Here is a 27,199-nt window from a genome sequence, read left to right on the forward strand (position 1 = left end):
AAAGTCCCTCCCTCTCTTTTCAGCACCAACTCAATAAAGAAAATGACCAAAACACACAGTAACCGTAGCTAGTGTGCGATCCGACGAAGTGTATCTAATGTCTAGTGGGTGTAAGGTTAACGAGAGAACATTCAAACTAACTTTCAATCGGGTGCAGGATAACGAATTACCGGTAACATTAAAAACAGTTATTACACTGGAAATGTTTAATTGTTCTTGGACTTTCACTAAATCATTGAATGGAACTTCTGGATAGGACAGTTCTTCTGCTTTTACGATGAAGGAAGAATAATTGTTTGTTACCGACATTACAGAAGATATGGAAGGACACTTATTCTTTGTTATTCTCTTGTTGCAGGTATCTGAACTGGCTCGTTTTGAGAACAGGCCTCATGTCATTCTCACTGGTGCCCGTAAACACTCGATCTGATTATAATATCATGTTGTTGTATGTTAAGTAGACATTTTTTTTGCATGAGTCTTATGAAAAATCTATTCAGTCAGTCTAGTGTGGAAATAGCTTTTAATGGCCATTATAAGTCATGCTTTAGAAATTATTTTGATTGGAAACGTATCATATAGTTTAGTAGAAACTTAGTTTCTACTCTATTACTCTATTCTCAGTGGACTAGGTAAAACAAAAAAAACAATGGTTGAACCAGTAGGTTTTGTGGAGGCTTGGAAAGCCCAGTTCCCTGAGTCAGATGCCCCAAGCATGGAGCTAAAATCATTGGGTGATATTGAGCAGGAGCTGGAGAAATGCAAGTCATCTATCAGGCAGCTGGAGTTAGAGGAAAACAAAGAGCGCTTTCAGATGATCTACCTGCAGACGTTACTGGCCAAGGAGAGGAAGGCTTATGATGGGCAGAGATGGGGCATCAAGAGGATGTCCCTAATGAATATTGGAGACCAATCCAGTGTTTCAGACACCCAGACATCCCACATAAATGAGGAGCCTACAGTGGAGGAGCAGCCGAGAGAGGCAGTCGACACAGGGAGGTATAAACTGTTTCCAGAGGGAGAGGTAGATGGGGTGGCTCCCTCCGAACAGAGGGGTGAGTTGTCCCCCCACATGCCTACTGTGGGTCCCCCAGACACAGATCTGGACAGGGACAGGGTGGGCATGAGCTCAGTAGCAGCACTGAGGTCCACCTTTGAGCGCATCAAGATAGCCAACTCTCACACAGCTGGAGATGGGAAAGGGGTTGGAGGGACAGAGAGACCCTTCTATGTGAACATGGAGTACCACCATGAGAGGGGCCTCGTGAAGGTCAATGATAGGGAGGTCTCAGATAAGATCAGCAGCCTGGGCTGTCAGGCCATGCAAATGGAGCGCAACAGGTCCATGCACTCCCTGCCCGGGAACCTGTCCACTGCGACTGGGGAGATCCGCAAATCTGTGCTCAGATGCAGGTCCACAGAGGGTGGCTGTGGCTACAATGGGCTGTATGATGATACAGAGGTTAACCCACATTTCCTCAAGGACACTGTGATCCGTTCCAATGGGGGGAGACAGCCGGCAAACTGTCAACCCTACACCAGTGTGTATGTCGGGGGGATGATGGCAGAGGGGGAGGGGAGGGTCATTCACATCAGGGACCACAGTGTGGAGGAGGACTCACGCCAAAACTGGCCAAGGCGCTCCTACTCACCTGGCAGTTTTTACGATGTTGGGGGCGGCTATACCCCAGACTGCAGCTCCAATGAGAACCTAACGTCCAGCGAGGAAGACTTCTCCTCCGGCCAGTCAAGTCACGTGTCCCCAAGTCCTACCACCAATCACATGTACAGACAGAAAAGTCATTCGCCTTCCCAGATTTCCCAGCAGTCCTTTGACAGCAGCAGCCTGCCCTCCCCACTGTCTCAGAATCGTCTGAAGCAGCAAGTGTTGGTGTCCGAGGCCTCCATCATGGGTGTCCGTAAAATAGGCCAGATCTGGCCCGGTGATGGGGACTCCACTACGTCCAGTAGGACCTCGCATGACAACAGTCTCCATGGAGATCTGGGTAGGTCTACAAGCCCATAGTCTCTATACTGTCCTTTTGTACTCAAGAGTCTTTTATTTATATTTTATGTATAAAAGCACAAGAACTGTTAATGCATCCTTAGGGCTCAATAGCCACTGCCATTTCATGTGTTTATTAGAGATGCCTGTACTTGCTCTAACCTTGATCTCTCCTCAGGCAGCGATGTGCTTATATGTGCACCTGCAACATGATGCTATAGTGTACTATAGCTCTGCCAAATTTGTTTACATATGATTATATGAAACCATTAGCACAGCCCACCATTGCAAAGCACCCTAGTGCTTGTGTGGTTCGTTGTGGATTGTACGACTGTTTTCTTTTCACTTTGTAAGCATGCCTGCCCCCTTTCCCCCCTTCTGTTCTCTACCATTGAGTGTGTAGTGCTCTTCTAGAGATGCCCTGATTGAGACAGTACGTGCCCTCAGGCTGCCCAGACGCTCGGCCCTGTCCACCTAGAGTGTTTTTGTGTCAGCACACATCAACATTGTTGTCCTTGTCTAGGAGTAATTCACTTAAAAGGGTTTGTGTAGCGTGATCCGTTTAGGGAGGCTCTTTGTTGGGGATGGGGAGGGAAAGGCCTGATAACTCTCACTAAAAAGAGGATGGAGGGCTCATCGTCACATGGCTTCCCATCAACATTTCAGTCCTCAGTGTTTCCTGTTGTGATGTGTGAACACAATAGGAGAGTCACTCATGTAGAAGGTATTGACACTGCAACAATGTTTAAGTGGGATAGGGTGGTACTAGGTACTGCAAGGTCAGAGAGAAGAGAGTGAGTTCAATGCAAAATATTTATTAAAGCATCAATACATGACAGGGTGTATGTTTTATAAAACACTTTGTTCCAGACCGCTGAGGAAAAACAAATAAACATATGTTCTCCCTCTCTTATTAAGCCTATGCTTAACTGCTTTGATCTGGTCTTGAAAATATTATTTTGGTGGAGATGAAAAAAGCCAAATGTTGATTTCCTCTCCGTTAGTCTTTAGAACTGATTTCCTTAGCCACAGATTGACAGGGAAAGGTCACGATTTGATGTGCTGTCTTCTTCCCTGTGTTGTTCTTAGTCTCTAAACGAACAGTCATTGAGATATTTTTGGTTGCTCAGGTCTATGATGACTCAAATAGGTATAGACATGTCTAAGTGAATGGCTGACTCAATGCCACATATTTCCTCATATCACATGATTTCACTGAAGTCATAAAAGCAGACTGTTGGTTGTAGTAAATCAGTCAGGGTCATTCGTTGTCTTCCATTTCCGACATGCTAGGCTCAACTAATAAAAGTTATGATAATTCATATGAGAAGAGCAGAACACTTTTTTTTGGTAGCAATTGTTGAGAATAGGCTGTTATGAAAGGGGATAGGCTGGAAAGCATAGGATTGTAAACCAAAGGTGCAATGAACAAGCAAATAATCTGGGAAATAATCAGCATGAGAACAGTAAACCAGTGTGTGGCTCTTCTGACAAAGTACACAAGTCCATGAGACTTGTGGTCAAATATTTAGCTTTATGACACTGTAATGTGTGGTTTTCCACATTGTCTTACCATTTGATTGTTTCTTCACAATAACACCTATTTACCAATGCAGCTTGACCTGTAGAAAATAGGGAAACCGTCTGTCAGATACAGAGAAAGTTGCGATTGCTCCAGCTTTCTGATTAAATGTCCAGCAAAAACATTGCTGAGCCTGTCCCTGGAGTGGTTGTCTTAATTAAAGGCCATGCTGCTGAGGTAACGGTCCTGCCGCAGGATCACTTCATTCAAACCGTGCTTTGTGGATTAACAGAGATCTGGATTTATTTTCTGTCGTAGGAACATTATTGCATACATTGCTGGCTCAGTGCTGTGATAAGCAGTAGTTTTGAGGCGAGCATGACAAACTGCTGTCCTCTGTTGTGGGCACTGACTTTTAGAGAGTGTGGGAAATGTCATTTTTTGTTTTTATCATAAAACTCCTTGCAGCATTCAATAAATTCCATGTAATCTGCTAAAGCTATTTTATAATGACAATGTTATAAAGGGCCACTGTGCTCTAGTTACGTAAGCGTTCTGGTGAATATTTACTGTAGCTTTAGGAGGGTTCGTATGTTCCTTTCAGATGGCGCTGCCTTCATTTGAATTAGTTAATGTCATTGCTACATTTGAAGAAAAAAACAACTCAGCGATGCGTTTTTTTCCTGTGACTGCATGAGCAAACAGCCAGTCAAACATGGAGGGGCATTGACTACCCGGCAGACCTCTAGTGTTTTACTGTCTGGCATTGTGGCATACTTTGGGTCTGCCTGAGGAGGAGGAGGAGGAGGAGGGACAGCCCTAGTATTGGGTACAGTACTGAATGGCATACATGGGCCTCTGTCCTTGCCATACTGACTCTACAAACCCTGCTACACCTCCCGCTTGTAATCATCGGAAAACAGCCAGTCTAAAATGTACAAATCTCTTAAGGTCTCTTTTTCCTAGAATAGCCTAGGAATTAGAGAATGAGCACCAGTCTCCTCATATGTGGAGATCTAGGCCAATTGTCACTCCTGGCTGTGAATAGAGCTGCTGATTGGCTGTGAATAGAGCTGCTGATTGGCTGTGAATAGAGCTGCTGATTAGCTGTGAATAGAGCTGCTGATTGGCTGTGAATAGAGCTGCTGATTAGCTGTGAATAGAGCTGCTGATTGGCTGTGAATAGAGCTGCTGATTAGCTGTGAATAGAGCTGCTGATTAGCTGCGTGGCTTAAAGGAAGCCACTTCTATGGTTTGTCTGCTTTGCTATAGTTAATTATCACTATAACATAGGCATATGCCAGTGGCCAGGACTTTTTCTTAGGGTGTGGCTCAGTCTGGGGCTTCCAAACAACTGACTCATGGCTAATCATGAGTACATTATAAGAAGGTCTACTGGGGATTGTGTTGTTAGAATGTCTGCACTTTGAGTGAACCTGTGCCAGGCCAAGAGCAGCTTCCACTTAATATCAATTAGACAGGTCTGTATGTCTCATTTGACACTAATGAAACGCTTTCACTCAGGCGGTCTGATAGTGGTCCTATCTGTCTGCGTGTCTGGCCTCAGTCCAGGGCTGTATTTGCAACCACAGGAGAAGTCAGAGAGGCGGTGGTGGCCCACCCTCCAGGTTTACGATCCAATCGTGAATATTTCAGAGCTCCTGATGAAGCTCACACTGTTTCTTTTTTGTACCTGAATGACAACATTCTGAGCTTTTAGTGGTTAAGGAAGCAAACATTATTTCACCTCTCCCTCCCATTGAGTTTACATACAAGATACGTGTCCAACAATTTAGATGAAGTAGGGCCAGCACAGAAAAGGGAAAGAGCTCTTGTGCACCCTGAGTGAGCTCTGTGTTTAGTGTCACCTGTCCTCTCGGGTGGGTGACTTGGTAAAATGGTACAGAATGGAGTGTGCCTGGAGAGCTGAAAGGGGATCATAGCAGCAGGCCAGGGACCTGCCAACTGCAGTCAGATGGAGCGAAGGGACAAACACACCATTAATATCTCTCAAATAAGCAGGCCCTATCCAGTTCAAGTTAAACCAGCATAGGGGTTAACGGTTGGGCAGGAGCCTACTTGGTGCTATTTCAACCCTTAACTCGGAAACATGAGAAATACTCTCAGGTTGAGCAGAACATCTGAAAGTATTTGTGTCTACCCCAGGCTGTTTTCCATATCCATATATTTTCTTACAGATAATGGTAAAAATGCATGAGAAATGTTTGATCTTTTGGCCCTCCCTCCAGGCCTCCTCCTTCTCTCTAATCCTCCCTCGTGCTCTGTCTCTGTCCCCTTCTGGTCCCCTGGTCTTAGCTCCCTTTACAGGTCCTATTCAAAGGGCCCTCTGTGCTGCTGGCTGGCAAGCCACGTGTTTCTGGAATGTCTCAGCTGCTTGTGGGGTGTGGGGGAACACAGCGATGGTAATGTGCTATATGAGATGAGCTCACCTCTGCACAAACAGCCTGGGCCATGTTAGACAATAATTACTTTGTGGATGTCGCTTCTGGCAGACAGTACTATTTCATGTATTTACTTTAACAAGATGTACTGTAGAACAAATACCCATATCCACAAGCATGAGTCCTTAAGAAGATTCCTCCTGGAAGCTAACAGCTTTTCTTGAAATTGCTCTGAAAGCACAATTATAGGGAATAATCATGTTTAGTTGCTGGTCTTTGCTCCCATTTCCTGGTTGTCCACGGTGCTGAGAGGAAAAGCCTCTAAACCTGGCCTTCTGTGTGTCCAACTCTTAGACTGTCTCATGTGAGTGCATCTGTTTGGGTTGAATTTTGTGTGTGTGTCTGCAATCTGTTTGGGTTGAATTTTGTGTGTGTGTCTGCAATCTGTTTTTCTTGTGGTTTATTGGAAAAGAGAAGATAAGACACGGGTGTTGAGATCTGAATAATTTATGATATGAGGGGAAAACACATTTTCTTTCCCTCTTTTTCAGCTAGTATCACACCCTCACTGTATCAGTCAAGTTTGTGTGCGCACCCGCACACAAACACATACACGTGTACAGAACCAGTCAAAAGTTTGGACAGCCCTACTCATTCAAGGGTTTTTCTTTATTTTGACTATTTTCTACATTGTAGAATAATAGTGAAGACATCAAAACTATGAAATAACACATATGGAATCATGTAGTAACCAAAAAAGTGTTAAACAAATCAAAATATATTCTTCAAAGTAGCAACCCTTTTTGCCTTGACAGCTTTGCACACTCTTGGCATTCTCTCAACCAGCTTCATGAGGTAGTCACCTGGAATACATTTCAATTAACAGGTGTGCCTTGTTAAAAGTACATTTGTGGAATTTCTTTCCTTAATGCTTTTGAGCCAATCAGTTGTGTTTTGGATGATTTGGACTGCAGAGTGAAGGAAAAGCAGCCAACAAGTGCTCAGCATATGTGGGAACTCCTTCAAGACTGTTGGATAAGCATTCTAGGTGACTACCTTATGAAGTTGGTTGAGAGAATGCCAAGAGTGTGCAAAGCTGTCATCAAGGTAAAGGATGGCTACTTTAACCTCTATGGGCTAGGTGGGACGCTAGCGTGCCACCCGTGGTGCACTCCATCAACAGCAGGTGCATTTCAAGAGCGGCAAATTTGAATCCAAATAAATGTCAAAATTCAAATTTTTCAAACATACAACTATTTTACACCCTTTGAAAGATAAACATCTCCTTAATCTAACCACGTTTTACGATTTCAAAAAGGTTTTACGGCGAAAGCATAAATTTATAGTATGTTAGGACAGTACATTTACAAGAGTTGTGTGTAATGGTTTGTCAAGTCAAAGACAGGGTCACCAAAACCATAAAACCAGCTAAAATGATGCACTAACCTTTTACAATCTCCATCAGATGACACTCCTAGGACATTATGTTAGACAATGCATGCATTTTTAGTTCTATCAAGTTCATATTTATATCCAAAAACAGCGTTTTACTATGGCATTGATGTTGAGGAAATCGTTTCCCTCCAATAACCGGCAGTCAAGTCAGCGTCACAAATTAAATAATTAAAATTAGAAAACATTGGTAAAATATTATATTGTCATTTAAAGAATTATAGATTTACATCTCTTGAACGCAATCAACTTGCCAGATTTAAAAATAACCTTACTGGGAAATCACACTTTGCAATAATCTGAGCACTGCGCCCAGAAAAATACGCGTTGCGATACAGACTAGACGTCATGTTGGGGAGATCTAAAATCGAAAATACTATGTAAATAATCCATTACCTTTGATTCTCTTCATCAGATGTCACTTCCAGGTATCACAGGTCCATAACGAATGTAGTTTTGTTCAAAAAAGCTCATCATTTATGTCCAAAAATCTCCGTCTTGTTAGCACATGATCTAAGCCAGCCGGACTTCTCGTCATGAACGAGGGGAAAAAATATATTTACGTTCGTTCAAACATGTCAAACGTTGTATAGCATAAATCATTAGGGCCTTTTTAACCAGAACATGAATAATATTCAAGGTGGACGAATGCATACTCTTTTATAACGTATTGGAACGAGGGTACCCAACATGAACTCGCGCGCCAGGTGTCTAATGGGACATCATCGTTCCATGGCTCTTGTTCGGTCAGATCTCCCTCCAGAAGACTCAAAACACTTTGTAAAGGCTGGTGACATCTAGTGGAAGCAATAGGAAGTGCCAAAATATTCCTCAGCCCCTGTGTTTTTCAATGGGATAGGTTTAAAGGTAATACAACACATCAGGTATCCGCTTCCTGTCAGAAAATGTCTCAGGGTTTTGCCTGCCAAATGAGTTCTGTTATACTCACAGACACCATTCAAACAGTTTTAGACACTTTAGAGTGTTTTCTATCCATATATAATAAGTATATGCATATTCTAGTTACTGGGTAGGATTAGTAACCAGATTAAATCGGGTACATTTTTTTTATCCAGACGTGCAAATGCTGCCCCCTAGCCCTAACAGGTTAAAGAATCTAAAATATATTTTGATTTTTTTGGTTACTATATGATCCCATATGTGTTATTTAATAGTTTTGATGTCTTCTATTATTCTACAATGTAAAAATAAAGAAAAACCCTTTAATGAGTAGGTTTGTCCAAACTTTTGACTGGTACTGTTTATCCTGTAGGTCACAGACTGGAGCAATTATTGAACCTTGATATTCTGTTATACAGAGCATTACTGTGACCACCCTGAGCTATTTCAACACGCTGATTAGTAAGTGTGGTGGGCTGGGCAGCTGAGTTCTGACCTACACTGCTCAATGGCTGGTGCTAATTTTAGACTGTCCCATAACCGATCTGAGCAGTCCTGGTGGGCCTCACTACTCCAACTGGGCCTGTGGTCGGGCTCCCTCCCACTTCAACAGGGCACTTCAGATGTGCCAGAATGTGCTGATGGTTGGTTGGCTCGCACTCTGCTGATCTGCCAAAACACCCAGTCAGCTTCTTTCAGGGCTGCAGAGCCACCGCCCCGTTGCAGGTGCCACGTTTTCAGACCTGGTTCTTTTCAACCTGATGGGTGACGCTCAATCAGAGAGAAACCAGATGTGCTGAAATGAAGTGTATGCAGTACTGAAAGATCCACTCCACCCAACCCATGCCTTCCTGCGTTAGCTGTGAGGGATGAAAAGACCCCTTCGTAGTAGTGGGATTCAAGTGCAGCTCTTTGTAGGCTGAGGATTAGTAAAGCAGATTTGTTATTGATAAACCTGTATAACTTTCTATTTGTACATTCCATACATGCTGGATGGTAAAAGCCATTGTAACACTTGTTTCCTCTCTGTTAGCTGACAGTTGTCTCTCCAGTGATCACACGATCAGGATGAGAATCCATTTAGTGGAGGCAGAAAGTGTTCAAACCTCTTAACAGCATCATTTCAAAAAACATTTTTTAGAAGGTGCCATATCTCTTCTAATCTATAAACATGCTGTCAGAGGTGACAGACAGACTGTCATTGTGCTACACTCAATACTGTCACGTTGCGCCAAATCGAATCTGGTATTAGGATATAAACAAACCATGCAACTTAGTTTTGCAATGATTATTTAATTCATAAATAGAATGATGGTACAAATGGAAAATATGATGTTTGTATATATATATATATATATATATATCGGTCTCGCTGTGACACCACGCAGGGCAGACAGAGAAGAGAACGTCACATCCTATTGTTCTCTCTTATATACTCTGACAGAGAGAGTTCCCGCTCAATGCTGGCCTGTCAGAGGGAGGAGGAGCGTGGTTTAAACTTGCTCATCCTATCGTCGGCGTGCAGGCTGGTCCCAGCCTCATGACGCACTTCCTGTCGCCGGGTGTAGTTCTTGTCTTCAGCAGTTGATTTATCCGTAGTTTATATACTTAATATTGTAGCATAGCTTCCCCAGTATATTATATAGGTTATGCATACAAATAGCCAGTTCAACCCTAACAATACTAAAGTTATTATTCCTGGACCATAATGTCCCAAGTAATCAGTCTTAAAGGGAATATTAGCCCCTTCTTTGGAGAATCCTTTAACATTTGTGTCTCATTTTAACAGATTTTTGGTTGTCAATTGAGAGGAATTGGTGTACTCTGTTTTGTTCATTGCATCCCATCCCGGTTAATGTGTGTCCAGATGGGACTGACAGGATCTCTACAGGCTGTCACTCTGATCACTGTCTGGACCATTTCCTCCTTTTAGTTATTTCCAGAACAAATGCAGAGTTCATCCTTCTCTCCATAGAAATATTTAAAGTGTTCTTTAGCCAATGCAGTGAAGTGTGACAGTGCTTTGATGCATGCATTACATGGAGATTCTAAAAGCAGCAACATTCAGCTTCAACACAATCAAGCGCTCAGTCTTAATCCAAGGGAGAAAGAAAAGGGAACTATATCTTCAAGACAAGTCTTTTTTTACATTTATTTTTTAGCATTCATATGGATATCCTGTATTCCACCAAAACTGTGTGAACCCTGCACTCTAAGCAAGGTCACATCACAGTTGTGATGTTGAATTTCTGTGTTTATGATTCTGTGGATTTGTCCTGTTAACACATCTGTCATTCCCCCTTCTCTCTGGATCATAGTCGGTTCATCTATCTATACATGTGGATTAGGATTACAGGTCTGTGAATATGTCCTTGATGCTTTTGTTGTGTGTGTTGCGTCAAACCTCTCATCACTCTCCACAATTGTTGCATCCACAGGGAGAGTGCGTGTTGACAGTGCACAGGTTATTCTCTGGACTAGGATTTAAGAGCATGTTAACCTGTTATGTTTGGAATCCTAGCAGGCAGCTATTTCTAGGTCAGCCCTGTCCTATTGTAAAAGATAAAAGAGAAGAGGATTTGTAGTAGTGTGGCAAAATGGCTCCCTCGGGAACTACTAACTTGTACACTAAACCAACACAACTTCCAGATCCAGCCAAAGCTTTTCTGAGCCTGATGAACTTTGGCTTCCTAAACCCAAAGATCAGAACACAGGCAAATTCAATAATGCTGAAAGAACCTCTAAATTCTGCAGGATTGTCTACTAAAAGTCCAGAGAAACGTTGTCCTCTGCTGCTACATCTAAAACACTCTCAGCCCCAGCTGTTGGTTTGAGCGCTGTTATGCAATGTTATTAGAATGTATTTGTTACAGCTCTATTGCACATTAGTAACCATTTTGAGGTTAATTGAGGGGAGACTGTCAGATACACTCTACCACCATTCAACCACATAGTGTTTAAGAGTAAACCCATCTGCTTTGACTATTACTAGGGAAAGCTGTTTTAACATAGTTATTGTTGTAAAAATGTAATTAAGATATATATTTTTATTTATATATGATTCATCAATATAAAAATGACCATTTTGGATATCAAAAATGTAATTATTGATAGCAATAATTCAAATTTTTTGATAGCGACAATAGCATTTTTATATTTTGTTATTTATTAGAATGAACTTCATGGGGGCGGGATCACATTTGCATGCTCCTACATACAGTGCTAGTGAAAGTCTACACACCCCTTGCACAGTTTTCACGTTTTGCTGCCTTAAAATGTTATCTAAAAAAGGATTACATTTTATATTTTTCGTACTGATGTACACAACCTAGTCCACATTTTCAAAGTAAAATAAAAATTATTTCATATTCCTTATTAATTTTAAATAAATAAATAATTGATATAGAAAATTCCATTATTGATATAAATTCCATTATTAATATAAAAAATGTGATGAATATACACACAGTTTATTAGGTACACCCATCTAGTACTGGTTCAAAGTCCCCTTTTCCTTCAGAACAGCTTTAATTCTTCGGGGCATGGAAATTGGTATCAAGGAACCTAACGTGTGCTAGGAAAACATTCCCCACACCATTACACCACCGCCACCAGCCTGTACTGTTGTCGCCATGCAGGATGGGGCCGTGGACAAATCCTGACTCTGCTATCAGCATGACCAAACAGGAACCAGGATTTGTCGGGCCAGGCAATGTTTTTCTACTCCTGGAGCCACTTCTTGTTTTTAGTTGATAGGAGTGGAACCCAGTGTGATCGTCTGCTGCAATAGCCCATCCGTGACACAGACAGACGAGTTGAGTTTTCCGAGATGCCGTTCTGCACACCACTGTAGTACTGAGCTATTATTTGTCTGTTTGTGGCCCGCCTGTTTGCTTGCATGATTCTTGCCATTCTCCTTTGAACTCTCTCATCAACGAGCTGTTTTCGCCCACAGGACTGCCGCTGACTGGATGTTTTTTGTTTGTTGCACCATTCTTGGTCATCCCTAGGCACTGTCGTGCGTGAAAAGCCCAGGAGGCCAGATGTTTCTGAGATACTTGAACCCGCGCCCCTGGCAACGACGATCATACTACTCTGAAAGTCACTTAGGTCACTAGTTTGGCCCATTCTAACATTCAATAGAAAAGTAACTGAATGGCTGTCTGCCTGCTTTATATAGCAAGCCATGGCCTTGTGACTCACTGTCTGTAGGAGCGAACCATTTTCGTGAACTGGCCACTGACTATGTTAAAACGGCTTTCCATACTAATACTGCACAGGGGAAACTGTATTAGCTCTTTGTTAATCCCACAGAGCTGTAGCTGGACTTCTTTGTTAAATGTTTTATCATGATTTAACTTAGGAAAAAGTCAATGCATTAGACAACTCACAGGGTTGGTTCAAGGACAGCAATCCTAGAGTTGATATATTATATTTAATATTCATCTAAATGTGTGCGTGTGGGAGGAGGGGGATGTTTGTGTGAAAAGGTGACCTTGTGCAGAATGTCTGTTTCCTGCTCTGAAGTTGATGAATTTGCTGAACGTTCTGGACAGACCTGCCTGGACACTTCCTTAGCAACAGGCCGAGAACTAAGCTGTACTGAGAAACTAGTCTATTGTGAAATCCTCTTCACTCAATGTTGGGAAGCTTGCCTGCTTTTTCATGCTACCATGGATAACTATTCTGCATTTAAAAAAGCATGGTTATTCCAGAACCATGTAAATAACTGTCTCTGTGAACATTATTTTTATTTCATATCAATTCATATGTAAGAAATAACATTTTAAGACATGTTTTATAGTTTATGTCCATTTTACTGAAATATATTTGTGTCTGTATGATTGGTCAGTGTCCATTGACAGTGATTTCCAGGCCTCTGTGGCTGTGTGAGTGGTTATTCACACAGTGTCACTGCTGTTGTATAATCTGACGGACACACAGTGTGGCCTTTCACATTGACTTCCCCTGTATTCCCCAGGCCTGCTCCTCCAGAGTAAACACAGTGGTTTCTCTCTGTACGGCCCAGTGTGTTTGTTCAGGTTCTTTGTCATGGTCTCTGGGGGTGTCCCACTGTCAGCCTGACTCAACCAGCCCCCGGCCACTCCACATGGCTGGGTTCCATCTGCCTTCCTTGCTTCCGGAATCCTCTCTTTCCTGTTTTCTAGCAGAGGTGAACTATACTGAGCAAAAATATAAACGCAACATGCAACAATTTCAAAGATTTTACTGAGTTACAGTTCATGTAAGGAAATCAGTAAATTGATATAAATTCATTAGGCCCTAATCTATTGATTTCACATGACTGGGAATACATATATGTATCTCTTGGTCACAGATACAGTACCTGGTGTGAACACCATTTGCCTCATGCAGCACGACACATCTCCTTCACATAGAGTTGATCAGGCTGTTGATTATGGCCTGTGGAATGTTGTTCCACTCCTCTTCAATGGCTGTGCGAAGTTGCTGGATATTGGCGGGAACTGGAACACGCTGTTGTACACGGCGATCCAGAGCATCCCAAACATGCTCAATGGGTGACATGTCTGGTGAGTATGCAGGCCATGGAAGAACTGGGCCATTTTCAACTCCCAGGAATTGTGTACAGAACCTTTCGATATGGGGCCATGCATTATCATGCTGAAATGTAAGGTGATGGCGGCAGATGAATGGCACGACACTGGGCCTCAGGATCTTGTTACAGTATCTCTGTGCGCATTCAAATTGCCATTGACAAAATGCAGTTGTCTTCATTGTCCGTAGCTTATGCCTACCTATACCATAACCCCACCTCCACCATGGGGCACTCTGTTCACAACGTTGACATCAGCAAAACATTCGCCCACACGATGCCATCGCTGTCTGTCATCTACCCAGTACAGTTGATGCTGGGATTCATCCGTGAAGAGCACACATCTCCAGCATGCCAGTGACCATTGAAGGTGAGCATTTGCCCACTGAAGTTGGCTACAATGCTGAACTACAGTCAGGTCAAGACCCTGGTGAAGACGACGAGCATGCAGATGAGCTTCCCTGAGACAGTTTGTGCAGAAGTTCTTTGGTTGTGCAAACTCAGTTTTATCAGCTGTCCGGGTGACAGCTCTCAGATGATCCTGCAGGTGAAGAAGCCGGATGTGGAGGACCTGGGCTGGCGTGGTTACACGTGGTCTGCGGTTGTGAGGCCGGTAGACGCACTGCCAAAATCTCTAAAATGCCATTGGAGGCGGCTTATGGTAGAGAAATTAACATTTACATTTACATTTAAGTCATTTAGCAGACGCTCTTATCCAGAGCGACTTACAAATTCGTGCATTCACCTTATGATATCCAGTGGAACAACCACTTTACAATAGTGCATCTAAATCTTTTAAGGGGGGGGGTTAGAAGGATTACTTTATCCTATCCTAGGTATTACTTAAAGAGGTGGGGTTTCAGGTGTCTCCGGAAGGTGGTGATTGACTCCGCTGCCCTGGCGTCGTGAGGGAGCTTGTTCCACCATTGGGGTGCCAGAGCAGCGAACAGTTGACTGGGCTGAGCGGGAACTGTGCTTCCTCAGAGGTAGGGGGGCCAGCAGGCCAGAGGTGGATGAACGCAGTGCCCTTGTTTGGGTGTAGGGCCTGATTTTAATTTAATTATCTGGCAACAGCTCTGGTGGGCGTTCCTTCAGTCAGCATGCCAATTGCTCCCTCAACTTGAGACATCTGTGGCATTGTGTTGTGTGACAAAACTGCCCATTTTAGAGTGTCCTTTTATTGTCCCCAGCACAAGGAGCACCTGTGTAATGATCATGCTGTTTAATCAGCTTCTTGATATGCCACACCTGTCAGTTGGATGGATTATCTTGGCAAATGAGAAATGCTCACTGACGGCGAGGATAAAAATGTGTGCACAGAATTTGAGAGAAATAAGCATTTTGTGCGTATGGACATTTTTGAGGATCTTTTATTTCAGCTCATGAAGGGACCAATACTTTACATGTTGCGTTTATATTTTGGTTCAGTATAGTTATCTCTGTGTCCACTTCTGAACATACAGTATTTCAGTGTCCTGCTATTTTAACACTGAGGCCTCAGACAAACACCACAGCTTGTATCATTATACTGGTGGTGCTGGTGCTTCTCCCACACAGATACTGATAATAATGGTAGATATTATTGGTGAGTCAAAGTGACAATAAAAGGGATCGAACTGTTCTTGATGCAATACTATATAGAGGAATAATAGAGGAAACAACTAGTCTACACAACAGCAGCTAACACATCAAGATAGACCCCTGTGTTGCATTGTGTCTGCAAACACTTCCACCCAGAATGTCTGTCTGCTTTTGCTGTGATTGTGAATAAAAGGTGGTGTTTTCTGGTCTGTGTCTAACACCTGCAGTACAAACCAGAGAGAATACAGGAGCAGGAAGAGCTGCGCTTAGTCCTCTCTCTCTGTAACGGGGAGGTCTAATGTAGCCTTGGCCACTTCCCTACACCTTGGATTTATTCACCCAGAATTAACTTGAAAACCGCACAGCCACAATCAGACATGGTTGAGAAGGAAGGAGAGGAGAAGATATGATAACGAGTGGCGGAAATCCCATTGACCCAAATATCTGTCCCTCAGGTTACTGGTTCACCTGTGGCTACTGAGTGATCATTAAGAGGGAATTCCTCTTTGATTGCTCTCATACTCTAGGGAGGGCACAGAGTTTTTTTTTGTCATCATTGAGTTGATATGTAAATAAAGCATTACTATGGTTAAGCTCCTGTCCAGTATAGCTGCCTTGAACTGCTGCTGCATCTGTACAGTTGAAGTATATTACGTACAGAGAGTAGAGGGACTGACTAATGCTTCTCCTCACCACACAAGTGAATCAGAGTTTTCGCTGCGATTCTCCTGGCTTATCCTCTGCGGTGGGACGGTCCCTGTGTGTCTGGCACAGTCTCTGAAGATCAGAGGGGATTTGAAGCACAGAGACACAGAATGTATTGGAATAGAGCACATTTAGAGTTTGAGTGACAGAGCTGTTTTCATCAGGTCATTCTAGTTATTTTGAATGTACAGTAGCTTTTATATAATACCATTGATATACAGATATGAATAACTTAATTTTGTTTTTGTAATTTTTTTAAGCCCTTGTGTTTGATGTAAGACCTATTTTGGTTCTTTTTGAGTCTGCACCATATTCTCGCCTCAACAAAGGATTATTGTTTAACTTTCTTTTTTTTTTCAATTTCAAAGAGCAGATGAATATAGACAAATATGAATACAGATTCGTTTTTTTGAGGGAGGTGATGTTTCCAGTCAAACCGGTCATGACAATTGATCACACATTTCTATCTTCTTTCACTGCCTGTTCAGTGGCTTTAATGGTGTTTTTAGAGGAGAAGAGAGGATGTCTTGCATGTGAAGTGTCAGAGAGCGAGAGATTCACACAGTGCCACTGTCTTGGAACCTACTTTACACTACCACACCTAATCCCCTCCATCTGTCTGTAATTGTCCCAAAAGTCCCCTACAGTGGGACCCCTCCTTCCTATGGCTATGACCTGGAGCAGGCGGAGGAGCACCAGCAGCACCATGACCTCCTGCCTTTCAGCACCTCACCCTCCTCCTCACCTCGCCTCCGCTCCAAGAGCTGCAGCAGCCAGCACACACACTCCTCTGGCTCCCTGGAGTCCACCCTGTCGGTAAGGTTATTGCCAGTCCTATTATCATACACCTCCATCTTCTACTCTTAAAGCCCATGTGTCTGATTTTTCCACCCAGTGCAGCTGTCTGTTAATTCCCCCGTCCTCTATAAGTCTGCCCTGGGCTCTCTGAGTGTATTTAATATAGATGCTCTGCTCGTTCCAACCACACTTTCACTCACCCTATAAATCTCATCCACCTCTATTGTACTGTACCTAGCCAATCTCCGGTGTCCCCTAGGTCCTCCTCTGATGTGCTCAGCTCTCTGATCTTCAAAGGTTAAATCCAGGGGGAGGCCTCCTCTTGTGCCCCCCTTAGTATTCAGGCTGTGGAATGTCAGAGCTATTCATTTCTGCTCTGTGCATGAGCTCCATATCGACCGACCACAGGCGGCTGGTGGCACCTTAATGGGGGAGTACGGGCTCATAGTATTGGCTGGAACGGAATAAATGGAATCGTGAGCGACAGACTGTCAGAAACCTCACTACTGATGCCTTTGACCCATCAGTAACTACAGGTCCCATCCTAGGCTAGGAAAACAATCGTTTCCCTCTATAATACATTGGATCTTTGACCCTGGCCTCTGCCCTCTACATCTCCAACAGGATTTAATCAAATGTATTGGGTTCCCTTGAGAGGACAGTCTCAACTCCTGGCTGTTTAGAGGTCTCATTCAACACCCAGGGAGATTAGGGAAGATCTGCTCTGGTTACAATTACAATCACCAAATAAGCCTGGTAGAAGTGAATACCTGGTCTGTCACTCTCACTGTCTCTCTGTCTCTCTCTTTCTCTCGCTCTCTGCCATTCACTGTTAGTCCCATTCTCACACACAGACAGAGCTGGATCAGGAGAAAGAGTTGGAGATGCGGAAGTGGGTTTTGTCAGGGATCCTGGCCAGTGAGGAGACATATCTCAGCCACCTGGGGGCTATCTTACTGGTAAGAGACAGGACTTTGAGCTAATTGAATATGACACTAATTGAATATGCCACACCTCACTGTGATGAACAGTGATTTAAGGGCGTTGGGACAGGAAAATGTTGGATGGATGGATGGATGCACGTACACACACATACACACACAGTAATGCTTGTCTTGCATTGATTGTCCCAGCCCATGAAGCCTCTGAGGGCGGCAGCTACTACCTCCCAGCCGATGCTGACCACCCAGCAGATAGAGACCATCTTCTTCAAGGTGACAGAGCTCCATGAGATCCACAAGGACTTCTACAATGCCCTGCTACCCAGAGTTCAGGAGTGGTGCCACAACCAGTGTGTGGGCGATCTCTTCCAGAAACTGGTGAGCATTATTATTGTTGTGTAAAGACATAGGAAATGCTGTTATGGTTATTTTGTGTTAGTTCTTCCAGATGTATTTGTTCCTTTGTTCATAAGTACAAAAAACGTGAAATAGACTCCCCCAGCCACAAACTGCATTCTTCTGTGAGTAAGCAGATATTTATCCAATAAGTCACTTTTAAAGACAATATTAGTAGACTTCCTTTGATCATTAATAATACTGACGAGAGATTTAAAGAGTAGAAAGAGGGAGTTAGACTGGCTATAATGTGCGGTGGATGCTGGACCTGCCTGGAGACATCTCCCACACAGATAAAAGCCTGGCTATAGCACATAACAGGCAGTAAAGGAGGACAAAACACCACTAAGAGGCTCCTGACTGCAAAGAGCTGCCTCAGTATGACAGTGGAGGAAAGGAAGATGCATGAAACAAAATCACATGTGCACGCGTACACACACACACACACGTGCGGCAGTGAGTGTGCATGCACACACAGTCATAAAAAAAAGGACAAATTATGATGATAGGATGCATGTTTTCAATGCTGTTTGTGTTGAAAGGCCATACCTCGTCTGATGGCTATACCCAGCACCATGAGAAGGGAAAGCATCTAGTATGGCCGGAGTAGAGAGCAGCCAAAACTGGGTACATGAATCCAACAGCAGGTTAACTTCATCGTATCTACTCTCTATTATAGGCCAGCCAGCTAGGAGTGTACAGGGCCTTTGTGGATAACTATACGGTTGCTGTGGAGACGGCAGACAAGTGCTGCCAGGCCAACATACAGTTTGCTGAAATATGTCAGGTATGTATTGTATTTTATATGTCTACTTTTACAAGGGCAACGTTTTGGTTAGAATACCTCATCCCCAGGCTCAATTGCCAGAACCGGCTGGGTGGACCGAGATTAGAATAAATGTTACGGCGATACTGTGCTGTGTTGAAATGGTGTTCTCATATCATTATGCCTTTCTCAATTCCTGTTGTGCCCTCAGAATCTTAAGGTCATAAGCACCAAGGAATGCAAAGACCAGGCAAAAAATTCACTGGAAAGTAAGTGCAATTTCATTATTTTGAACAATTCATTCAAAATGAACTAAACCTTACATTTATTTAAATATCTATAGTTCAAGACTATGAAGCATTCAACCCTCTAGTTATTTGAATTCAGAAAGAGTGGTACATGCTTAAGTTAAAGCATATTGAATATGACCCTCAACCTCAAGGTGACTGATAGGATGCTATGTTGTTAGTTATGTTGTTAGTTCTGCGTTGCCTTGTCCTGTCTTGGACTTTATTTACTTTATGACCCTGTCCCTCTCAGCTCTGCTCTACAAACCTGTGGACAGAGTCACCCGCAGCACCCTGGTTCTGCATGTAAGTCAAATCAACACACTGAAGATTTTTCCCCTTCAGACTTGAATTTCTTTTATGAAAACAATGCTTCACATATCTTAGAAGAAGTGATCATAATTTATCTTCTTTCTTTCTCTCTTTCACACTTTCTCTTTCTATCTCTTTCTTTCTCTCTTTTGCTCTCTCCTTTTTCTTTCTCTTTCGCTCTCTCTCCTTTCTTAATTTTAAATTCTTTATTTCTTTCTTTCTCCCTTTCTTTCTCTGTCTTACTCTCTTTTCCTCCTTTCTTTTACCCTCTTTCACTCTCTCCTCTCTTTTTCTTCCTTTCTTCCTATTTCTCTCCTGTCTTTCTTTCTTTCTCTTTCTCTCATTCATTGTTTCTCTTCTTTCTTACTCTTTTTTCTTTCACCCTCTCTCCTTTTTATTTCTCTCTTACTCTTTTGCCCTCCTTTCTTTCTTTCTTTCTTTCTTTCTTTCTTTCTTTCTTTCTTTCTTTCTTTCTTTCTTTCTTTCTTTCTTTCTTTCTTTCTTTCTTTCTTTCTTTCTCCCTCATTCCCCCTCTCATCTCTTTCTTTCTGTCTCTTCTCTCTCTCCATTCTCTCTCTTCATTCTGTCTTTCTTTCTTTCACTCTCCTCTTTCTTTGTCATTCTCTCCTCTTTCTCTCTCCTCTCTATCTTTCACCCTCTTTCTCTTCTTTTCCTTTGTCTCTCTCACTCTTTCTCTCTCTCTCTCATTCTTTGTTTCTCTCATTTCTTTCTTTCACCCTCTTCTTTTTTCTCTTACTCTTTCTTTCACCCTCTCTCTCTTTCTCTCCTTTCTTTTTTCTTTTCCTTTCTTACTATTTCTCTCCTTACGTTTTTCTTTCTTTCGCTCTGTTTCCTTTCTCTTTCTCTCTCTTTCTTTCTCTCTTTCTTTCACCCTCTCTCTTTCACCCTCCTTTCTTTTTTCTTTTTCTTTCTTACTATTTCTCTCCTTTCTTACATTTTTTTATTTCACTCTGTCTCCTCTTTCTTTCTTTCTTTCTTTCTTTCTCTCTTTCTTTCACCCGGTTTATCTTTCTTTCTTCATTCTGTCTTTCTTTCACTCTCTCCACTTTCTTTGTTTCACTCTCCTCTTTCTCTCTTTCTTTATTTCACCCTCTTTTTCTCCTTTCTTTTTCTTTCTTTCTCCTACTTTCTTACTTTCTTTCTCTCTGCTTTCTTTCTTTCTTTTTTCCATCTTTCTCTCCTTTTTTTCTTACTCTTTCACTCTTTTTCTATCTCTCTCTTACTTTCTTTCACCCTCTCTCTCTCTCCTCTCCTTTCTTTCTTTTTCTTTCACCTTTCTCACCCCTCTTTTTATTTCTTTCTTTCACCCGCTCTGTCTTTCACCCTCTTTCTATCTTTTTCTCTCTCTTTCTCTCTCAGGACCTGTTGAAACACACCCCCTCCAGCCACCCAGACTATCCACTGCTGCAGGATGCCCTGAGAATCTCCCAGAACTTCCTGTCCAGCATTAACGAGGAGATCACCCCACGCAGGCAGTCTATGACAGTGAAGAAGGGAGAGGTCAGTGTGGCAGGCTATGACATGAGGTGGCATGCATTTTGGACAACTGACTGTCCAAACAGAAAGTTTCAAGTGACCAAATCGAATGTGTGTATGTTCAGACAGCAGTAATTTGCTGACAAGGCTCCACTAGTTGTCACAGTAACGACGGGTGTGTGTGTACAGTGGGGTAGGCTGATTGGTTCTGGTGCTTGTGCTTCCTGTCACTCAGAAGTTATGTAGCAAGCTAAGGTGACAACAATGCTTGCCATGGACGTTTGCTTTGAATGTTCAAAATCATAGGGTAAGAACACTTTTAAAGCCTCAAAGGATAAGATGATCCAACTTTCAAACAATACTTTTTTGGCTAGCCACAGCAGTCAACTAGCTAGCTAGCACATTCACAAATGTATTTGTTACTAATTAACAAGCTAGTTAGCTACCACATGCTCTTGTCAAACTGTCAGCAGAGTAGCTAGCAAGAAACAATATATGCTGAAAAAAAGTCAAAAAACCACTTGAGGGCAAATAAATCAGATTTGACCGTTCAGACACAAGTCACATAGCCAGGAATCAGATTTGTAATTGATATGTGGCTTGAAATATCAGATTCCGTGTGCTTTTTTGTAGGAAAAATCTTTGCAGGAAAAATATCAGATTCTAATCGGATATGCAAATGTATAGGATGAGTCACTTCAAACTGCCAATGTGAATACGGCTTTAGAGGCACACAGACACCCCAACCTGGCCCTGTGGCTATCTGGACCTCCCTTATAATGCTTTCATACTTGTCTTCTTTTCAGACACTTTGATGTCACACTGCACCATTCCATAAGCAAAATAGTGTCCGATTACACAGCTTGCGTCAAAATGAGAAATCACCAGTCTCTTGTCCATTCAGACAGTTACAGTAGTTAGTTGGGTAGATTGCATAATAAGATAGATTCCCCCAAGCAGCACAGGTTCAGAGCTATACATTAGGAATCTGAGGGTTACTGTAAATTAGCCAAATCAAATTTTATTTGTCACATACACATGGTTAGCAGATGTTAATGCGAGTGTAGCGAAATGCTTGTGCTTCTAGTTCCGACAATGCAGTAATATCTAACGAGTAATCTAACCTAACAATTTCACAACAATTACCTTATACACACAAGTGTAAAGGAATGAATAAGAATATGTACATAAAAAAATATATGAATGAGTGATGGTATAGAACGGCATTGGCAAGATGCAGTGGATGGTATAGAGTACAGTATATACATATGAGATGAGTAATGTAGGCTATGTAAACGTATAAAAGTGGCATTGTTTAAAGTGGCTAGTGATACATTACATATCAAGATGGCAAGATGCAGTAGATGGTACAGGGTACAGTATATACATATGAGATGAGTAATCTAGGGTATGTAAACATTATATGAAGTGGCATTGTTTAAAGTGGCTAGTGATACATTTATTACATCAATTTTTCCATTATTAAAGTGGCTGGAGTTGAGTCAGTATGTTGGCAGCAGCCACTCAATGTTAGTGATGGCTGTTTAACAGTCTGATGGCCTTGAGATAGAAGCTGTTTTTCAGTCTCCCGGTCCCTGCTTTGATGCACCTGTACTGACCTCGCCTTCTGGATGATAGCGAGGTGAACAGACAGTGGCTCGGGTGGTTGTTGTCCTTGATGATCTTTTTGGCCTTCCTGTGACATCGGGTGGTGTAGGTGTCCTGGAGGGCAGGTAGTTTGCCCCCGCTGATGCGTTGTTCAGACCTCACTACCCTCTGGAGAGCCTTCCAGTTATGGGCCTGAGCAGCTGCCGTACCAGGCGGTGATACAGCCCGACAGGATGCTCTCGATTGTGCATCTGTAAAAGTTTGTGTGTGTTTGGTGACAAGCCGAATTTCTTCAGCCTCCTGAGGTTGAAGAGGCGCTGCTGTGCCTTCTTCACCACGCTGTCTGTGTGGTTGGACCATTTCACTTTGTCTGTGATGTGTATGCCGAGGAACTTAAAACGTTCTACCCTCTCCACTACTGTCCCGTCGATGTGGATAGGGGGGTGCTCCCTCTGCTGTTTCCTGAAGTCCACGATCATCTCCTTTGTTTTGTTGACGTTGAGTGTGAGGTTATTTTCCTGACACCACACTCCGAGGGCCCTCACCTCCTCCCTGTAGGCCGTCTCGTCATTGTTGGTAATCAAGCCTACCACTGTAGTGTCGTCTGCAAACTTGATGATTGAGTTGGAGGCGTGCATGGCCACGCAGTCGTGGGTGAACAAGGGAGTACAGGAGAGGGCTGAGAACGCACCCTTGTGGGGCCCCAGTGTTGAGGATCAGCGGGGTGGAGATGTTGTTACCTACCCTCACCACCTGGGGGTGGCCCGTCAGGAAGTCCAGGACCCAGTTGCACAGGGCGGGGCCGAGACCCAGGGTCTCGAGCTTGATGACGAGTTTGGAGGGCACTATGGTGTTAAATGCTGAGCTGTAGTCGATGAACAGCATTCTCACATAAAGTGGGGGGAAAAAGTATTTGATCCCCTCCTGATTTTGTACGTTTCCCCACTTACAAAGAAATTATCAGTCTATAATTTTAATAGTAGGTTTATTTGAACAGTGAGAGACAGAATAACAACAAAAAAATCCAGAAAACGCATGTTAAAAATGTTATAAAATGATTTGCATTTTTTGCATAAGTATTTGACCCCTCTGCAAAACATGACTTAGTACTTGGTGGCAAAACCCTTGTTGGCAATCACAGAGGTCAGACGTTTCTTGTAGTTGGCCACCAGGTTTGCACACATCACAGGAGGGATTTTGTCCCACTCCTCTTTGCAGATCTTCTCCAAGTCATTAAGGTTTCGAGGCTGACGTTTGGCAACTCGAACCTTCAGCTCCCTCCACAGATTTTCTATGGGATTAAGGTCTGGAGACTGGCTAGGCCACTCCAGGACCTTAATGTGCTTCTTCTTGAGCCACTCCTTTGTTGTCTTGGCCGTGTGTTTTGGGTCATTGTCATGCTGGAATACCCATCCACGACCCATTTTCAATGCCCTGGCTGAGGGAAGGAGGTTCTCACCCAAGATTTGACGATACATGGCCCCGTCCATCGTCCCTTTGATGCGGTGAAGTTGTCCTGTCCCCTTAGCAGAAAAACACCCCCAAAGCATAATGTTTCCACCTCCATGTTTGACGGTGGAGATGGTGTTCTTGGGGTCATAGGCAGCATTCCTCCTCCTCCAAACACGGCGAGTTGAGTTGATGTCAAAGAGCTCCATTTTGGTCTCATCTGACCACAACACTTTCACCAGTTGTCCTCTGAGTCATTCAGATGTTCATTGGCAAACTTCAGACGGGCATGTATATGTATTCTTGAGCAGGGGGACCTTGCGGGCGCTGCAGGATTTCAGTCCTTCACGGCGTAGTATGTTACCAATTGTTTTCTTGGTGACTATGGTCCCAGCTGCCTTGAGATCATTGACAAGATCCTCCCGTGTAGTTCTGGGCTGATTCCTCACCTTTCTCATGATCATTACAACTCCACGAGGTGAGATCTTGCATGGAGCCCCAGGCCGAGGGAGATTGACAGTTCTTTTGTGTTTCTTCCATTTGCGAATAATCGCACCAACTGTTGTCACCTTCTCACCAAGCTGCTTGGCGATGGTCTTGTAGCCCATTTCAGCCTTGTGTAGGTCTACAGTCTTGTCCCTGACATCCTTGGAGAGCTCTTTGGTCTTGGCCATGGTGGAGAGTTTGGAATCTGATTGATTGATTGCTTCTGTGGACAGGTGTCTTTTTTTACAGGTAACAAGCTGCGGTTAGGAGCACTCCCTTTAAGAGTGTGCTCCTAATCTCAGCTCGTTACCTGTATAAAAGACACCTGGGAACCAGAAATCTTTCTGATTGAGAGGGGGTCAAATACTTATTTCCCTCATTAAAATGCAAATCAATTTATAACATTTTTGACATGTGTTTTTCTGGATATTTCTGTTTTTTCTGTCTCTCACTGTTCAAATAAACCTACCATTACAATTATAGACTGATCCTTTCTTTGTCAATGGGCAAACGTACAAAATCAGCAGGGGATCAAATACTTTTTCCCCCCACTGTAGGTATGCCTCTTGTCCAGATGGGTTAGGGCAGTGTGCAGTGTGATAGCGATTGCGTCGTCTGTGGACCTATTGGGGCGGTAAGCAAATTGGAGTGGGTCTACGGTGTCAGGTAGGGTGGAGGTGATATGGTCCTTGACTAGTCTCTCAAAGCACTTCATGATGACGGAAGTGAGTGCTACGGGCCGGTAGTCATTTAGCTCAGTTACCTTAGCTTCCTTGGGAACAGGAACAATGGTGGCCCTCTTGAAGCATGTGGGGACAGCAGACTGGGATAAGGTTGATTGAATATGTCCGTAAACACACCAATCAGTGCTTCTCAGTTCCTGTAAAAGCCAGGGAAATGGTGTGTCTGTAAACTCCAATAAACCTGCGTTGTGAGTCAGATTCCTGCTGAGTCATCTCTGCCTGTCTGGTTTATTAGTGGAGGAAGTGGAGCGTAGAGGAAGCTCATGACAAAATAATATGGTTCTGACCAGGAAAGCCCATCGCACTGCCTACATCCTTGTCCTGGCTCCCCCACTCCCATCCTCCTGTTCCACTCTGAAGTCTGCTTCCCAGAAATGACCTGTAGCACGTCTTATCAAGTATTTGTCCACCCTTTCCTGTGGCGGCACGTACTAGTTACTTACCCTCACTCCCTCACCCCTGCTGAATTTCATCTATTATTACTGGAAACCTTTCCCACTTTGTCCATCAGACTTCTTACAATAAGTAAACGTGAGAATGAAACTCAGACAAACTACATTTCTGTATGGGTTGGCTCTATTGTAGTATTCCACAATTCATAGGCCTCTATTTGTTTAAGGCAAAATAAATGTAGTACTTGTAAGTGACTGGAGTTTGGTAGCTAACTGGATAAACTTACTGTGGTGATTGAAATCCAGGGTTCGATTTAGTTGGGCCTAGGGTTGCAAAGGGTCAATTTCCCTTGAAGTTAAGCCCCAGAATTTTGGGAATGTTGCTTAAATTCATAAAAAATGTTTAGCTTATAACAGTGAACCTTTTTTTGTGGGATACACTTAAGGCAATTCGAGGTCTTGTGGCATATTTTGGTGAAACTGTCCCCAATTCAATGGAATTGCAACCCTCTGCATGCACAGTGCATTCTTCCATCACATGTACAGCTGATTCTCAAGATCTTGCACACTAATGAGATGCTATTGAGCCCACCCCACTACACTGTCTGAGCCAAGGACTACATGCTTTCTGGTAAGTTTTGATTACAATACTGGGTGGGGTGAATATATTTTATGACATAACAAAAAATCATGTAACTGGTAAATGGTAGTCTACAGCAAAGTGTGTTTAAATAATTTCTAACTTGTTAACATTTTCTGCTGGTTAGTTGCTACCATGTGGGTTTTAGCTTGATTGAGCCTGCTAACTAAGGAGTGTTAATCCATACATGTTAAGTAAAATAAAACATCTTACAAATGAATTGTTTAATCTAACTGCTTAACTATTTATCTGTACATGGAATTGTATATATTTTTCTTCTAATCTTTACAGGAAAATGCCACGGGCACTATCTGATGTGTGGAGACATTTCATTGCAGCTGATGTAGAAGGAAAAGCTGGGTACATTTGCAAATACTGTGCCAAATCATATGTGAAGAATGAAACAAAGTTGCAGAATCACCTGGCCAAGTGCATAAAGTTCCCTCCGCACTCACAACAAGCAACCTCTGACAAAAGTCCCTCTACTTCTATTCGAGGTGAAAATGATGAATCAGACACCTTATCAATAGCAACAACTCATGGTCCTCCTGGAATCAGAATCATTTTACAGATGTACGTTGACATTTTTGGGGGGAGATGCGATGGATCATTGGGGATCATTCAATATTCCCTTTTGTTTTTCAGTGAAATCATCCCATGTGAAAAGTCAACCCATTTAATTAAACCAAAATTCATAATAACATTTCTATTGGATGGATTTAATCATTTGAAATGATGTCTA

General features: G+C 42.9%; 1 protein-coding gene across 4 annotated transcripts in view; it reads left to right on the forward strand.

The window, feature by feature from the left end:
• Positions 1-16: 16 nt before the first annotated feature.
• Positions 17-27,199, forward strand: part of LOC106585467 (breakpoint cluster region protein) — a 43,375-nt gene continuing 16,192 nt past the window's right edge. For 2 of the 4 annotated variants that reach the window (XM_014171697.2, XM_014171699.2), the window contains exons 1-8: positions 17-2,006; positions 16,780-16,958; positions 17,777-17,899; positions 18,074-18,259; positions 18,957-19,064; positions 19,255-19,312; positions 19,584-19,636; positions 21,023-21,163. In XM_014171697.2, coding sequence (XP_014027172.1) covers positions 650-2,006; positions 16,780-16,958; positions 17,777-17,899; positions 18,074-18,259; positions 18,957-19,064; positions 19,255-19,312; positions 19,584-19,636; positions 21,023-21,163 — 2,205 coding nt within the window. In that variant the 5' untranslated portion in view covers positions 17-649. The remainder of the gene's footprint in view (positions 2,007-16,779; positions 16,959-17,776; positions 17,900-18,073; positions 18,260-18,956; positions 19,065-19,254; positions 19,313-19,583; positions 19,637-21,022; positions 21,164-27,199) is intronic. The other 2 variants (XM_014171696.2, XM_014171698.2) reach the window with 2 other exon arrangements.

Source organism: Salmo salar, chromosome ssa24, assembly GCF_905237065.1.
Source record: "Salmo salar chromosome ssa24, Ssal_v3.1, whole genome shotgun sequence".
Classification (NCBI taxonomy): domain Eukaryota; kingdom Metazoa; phylum Chordata; class Actinopteri; order Salmoniformes; family Salmonidae; genus Salmo; species Salmo salar.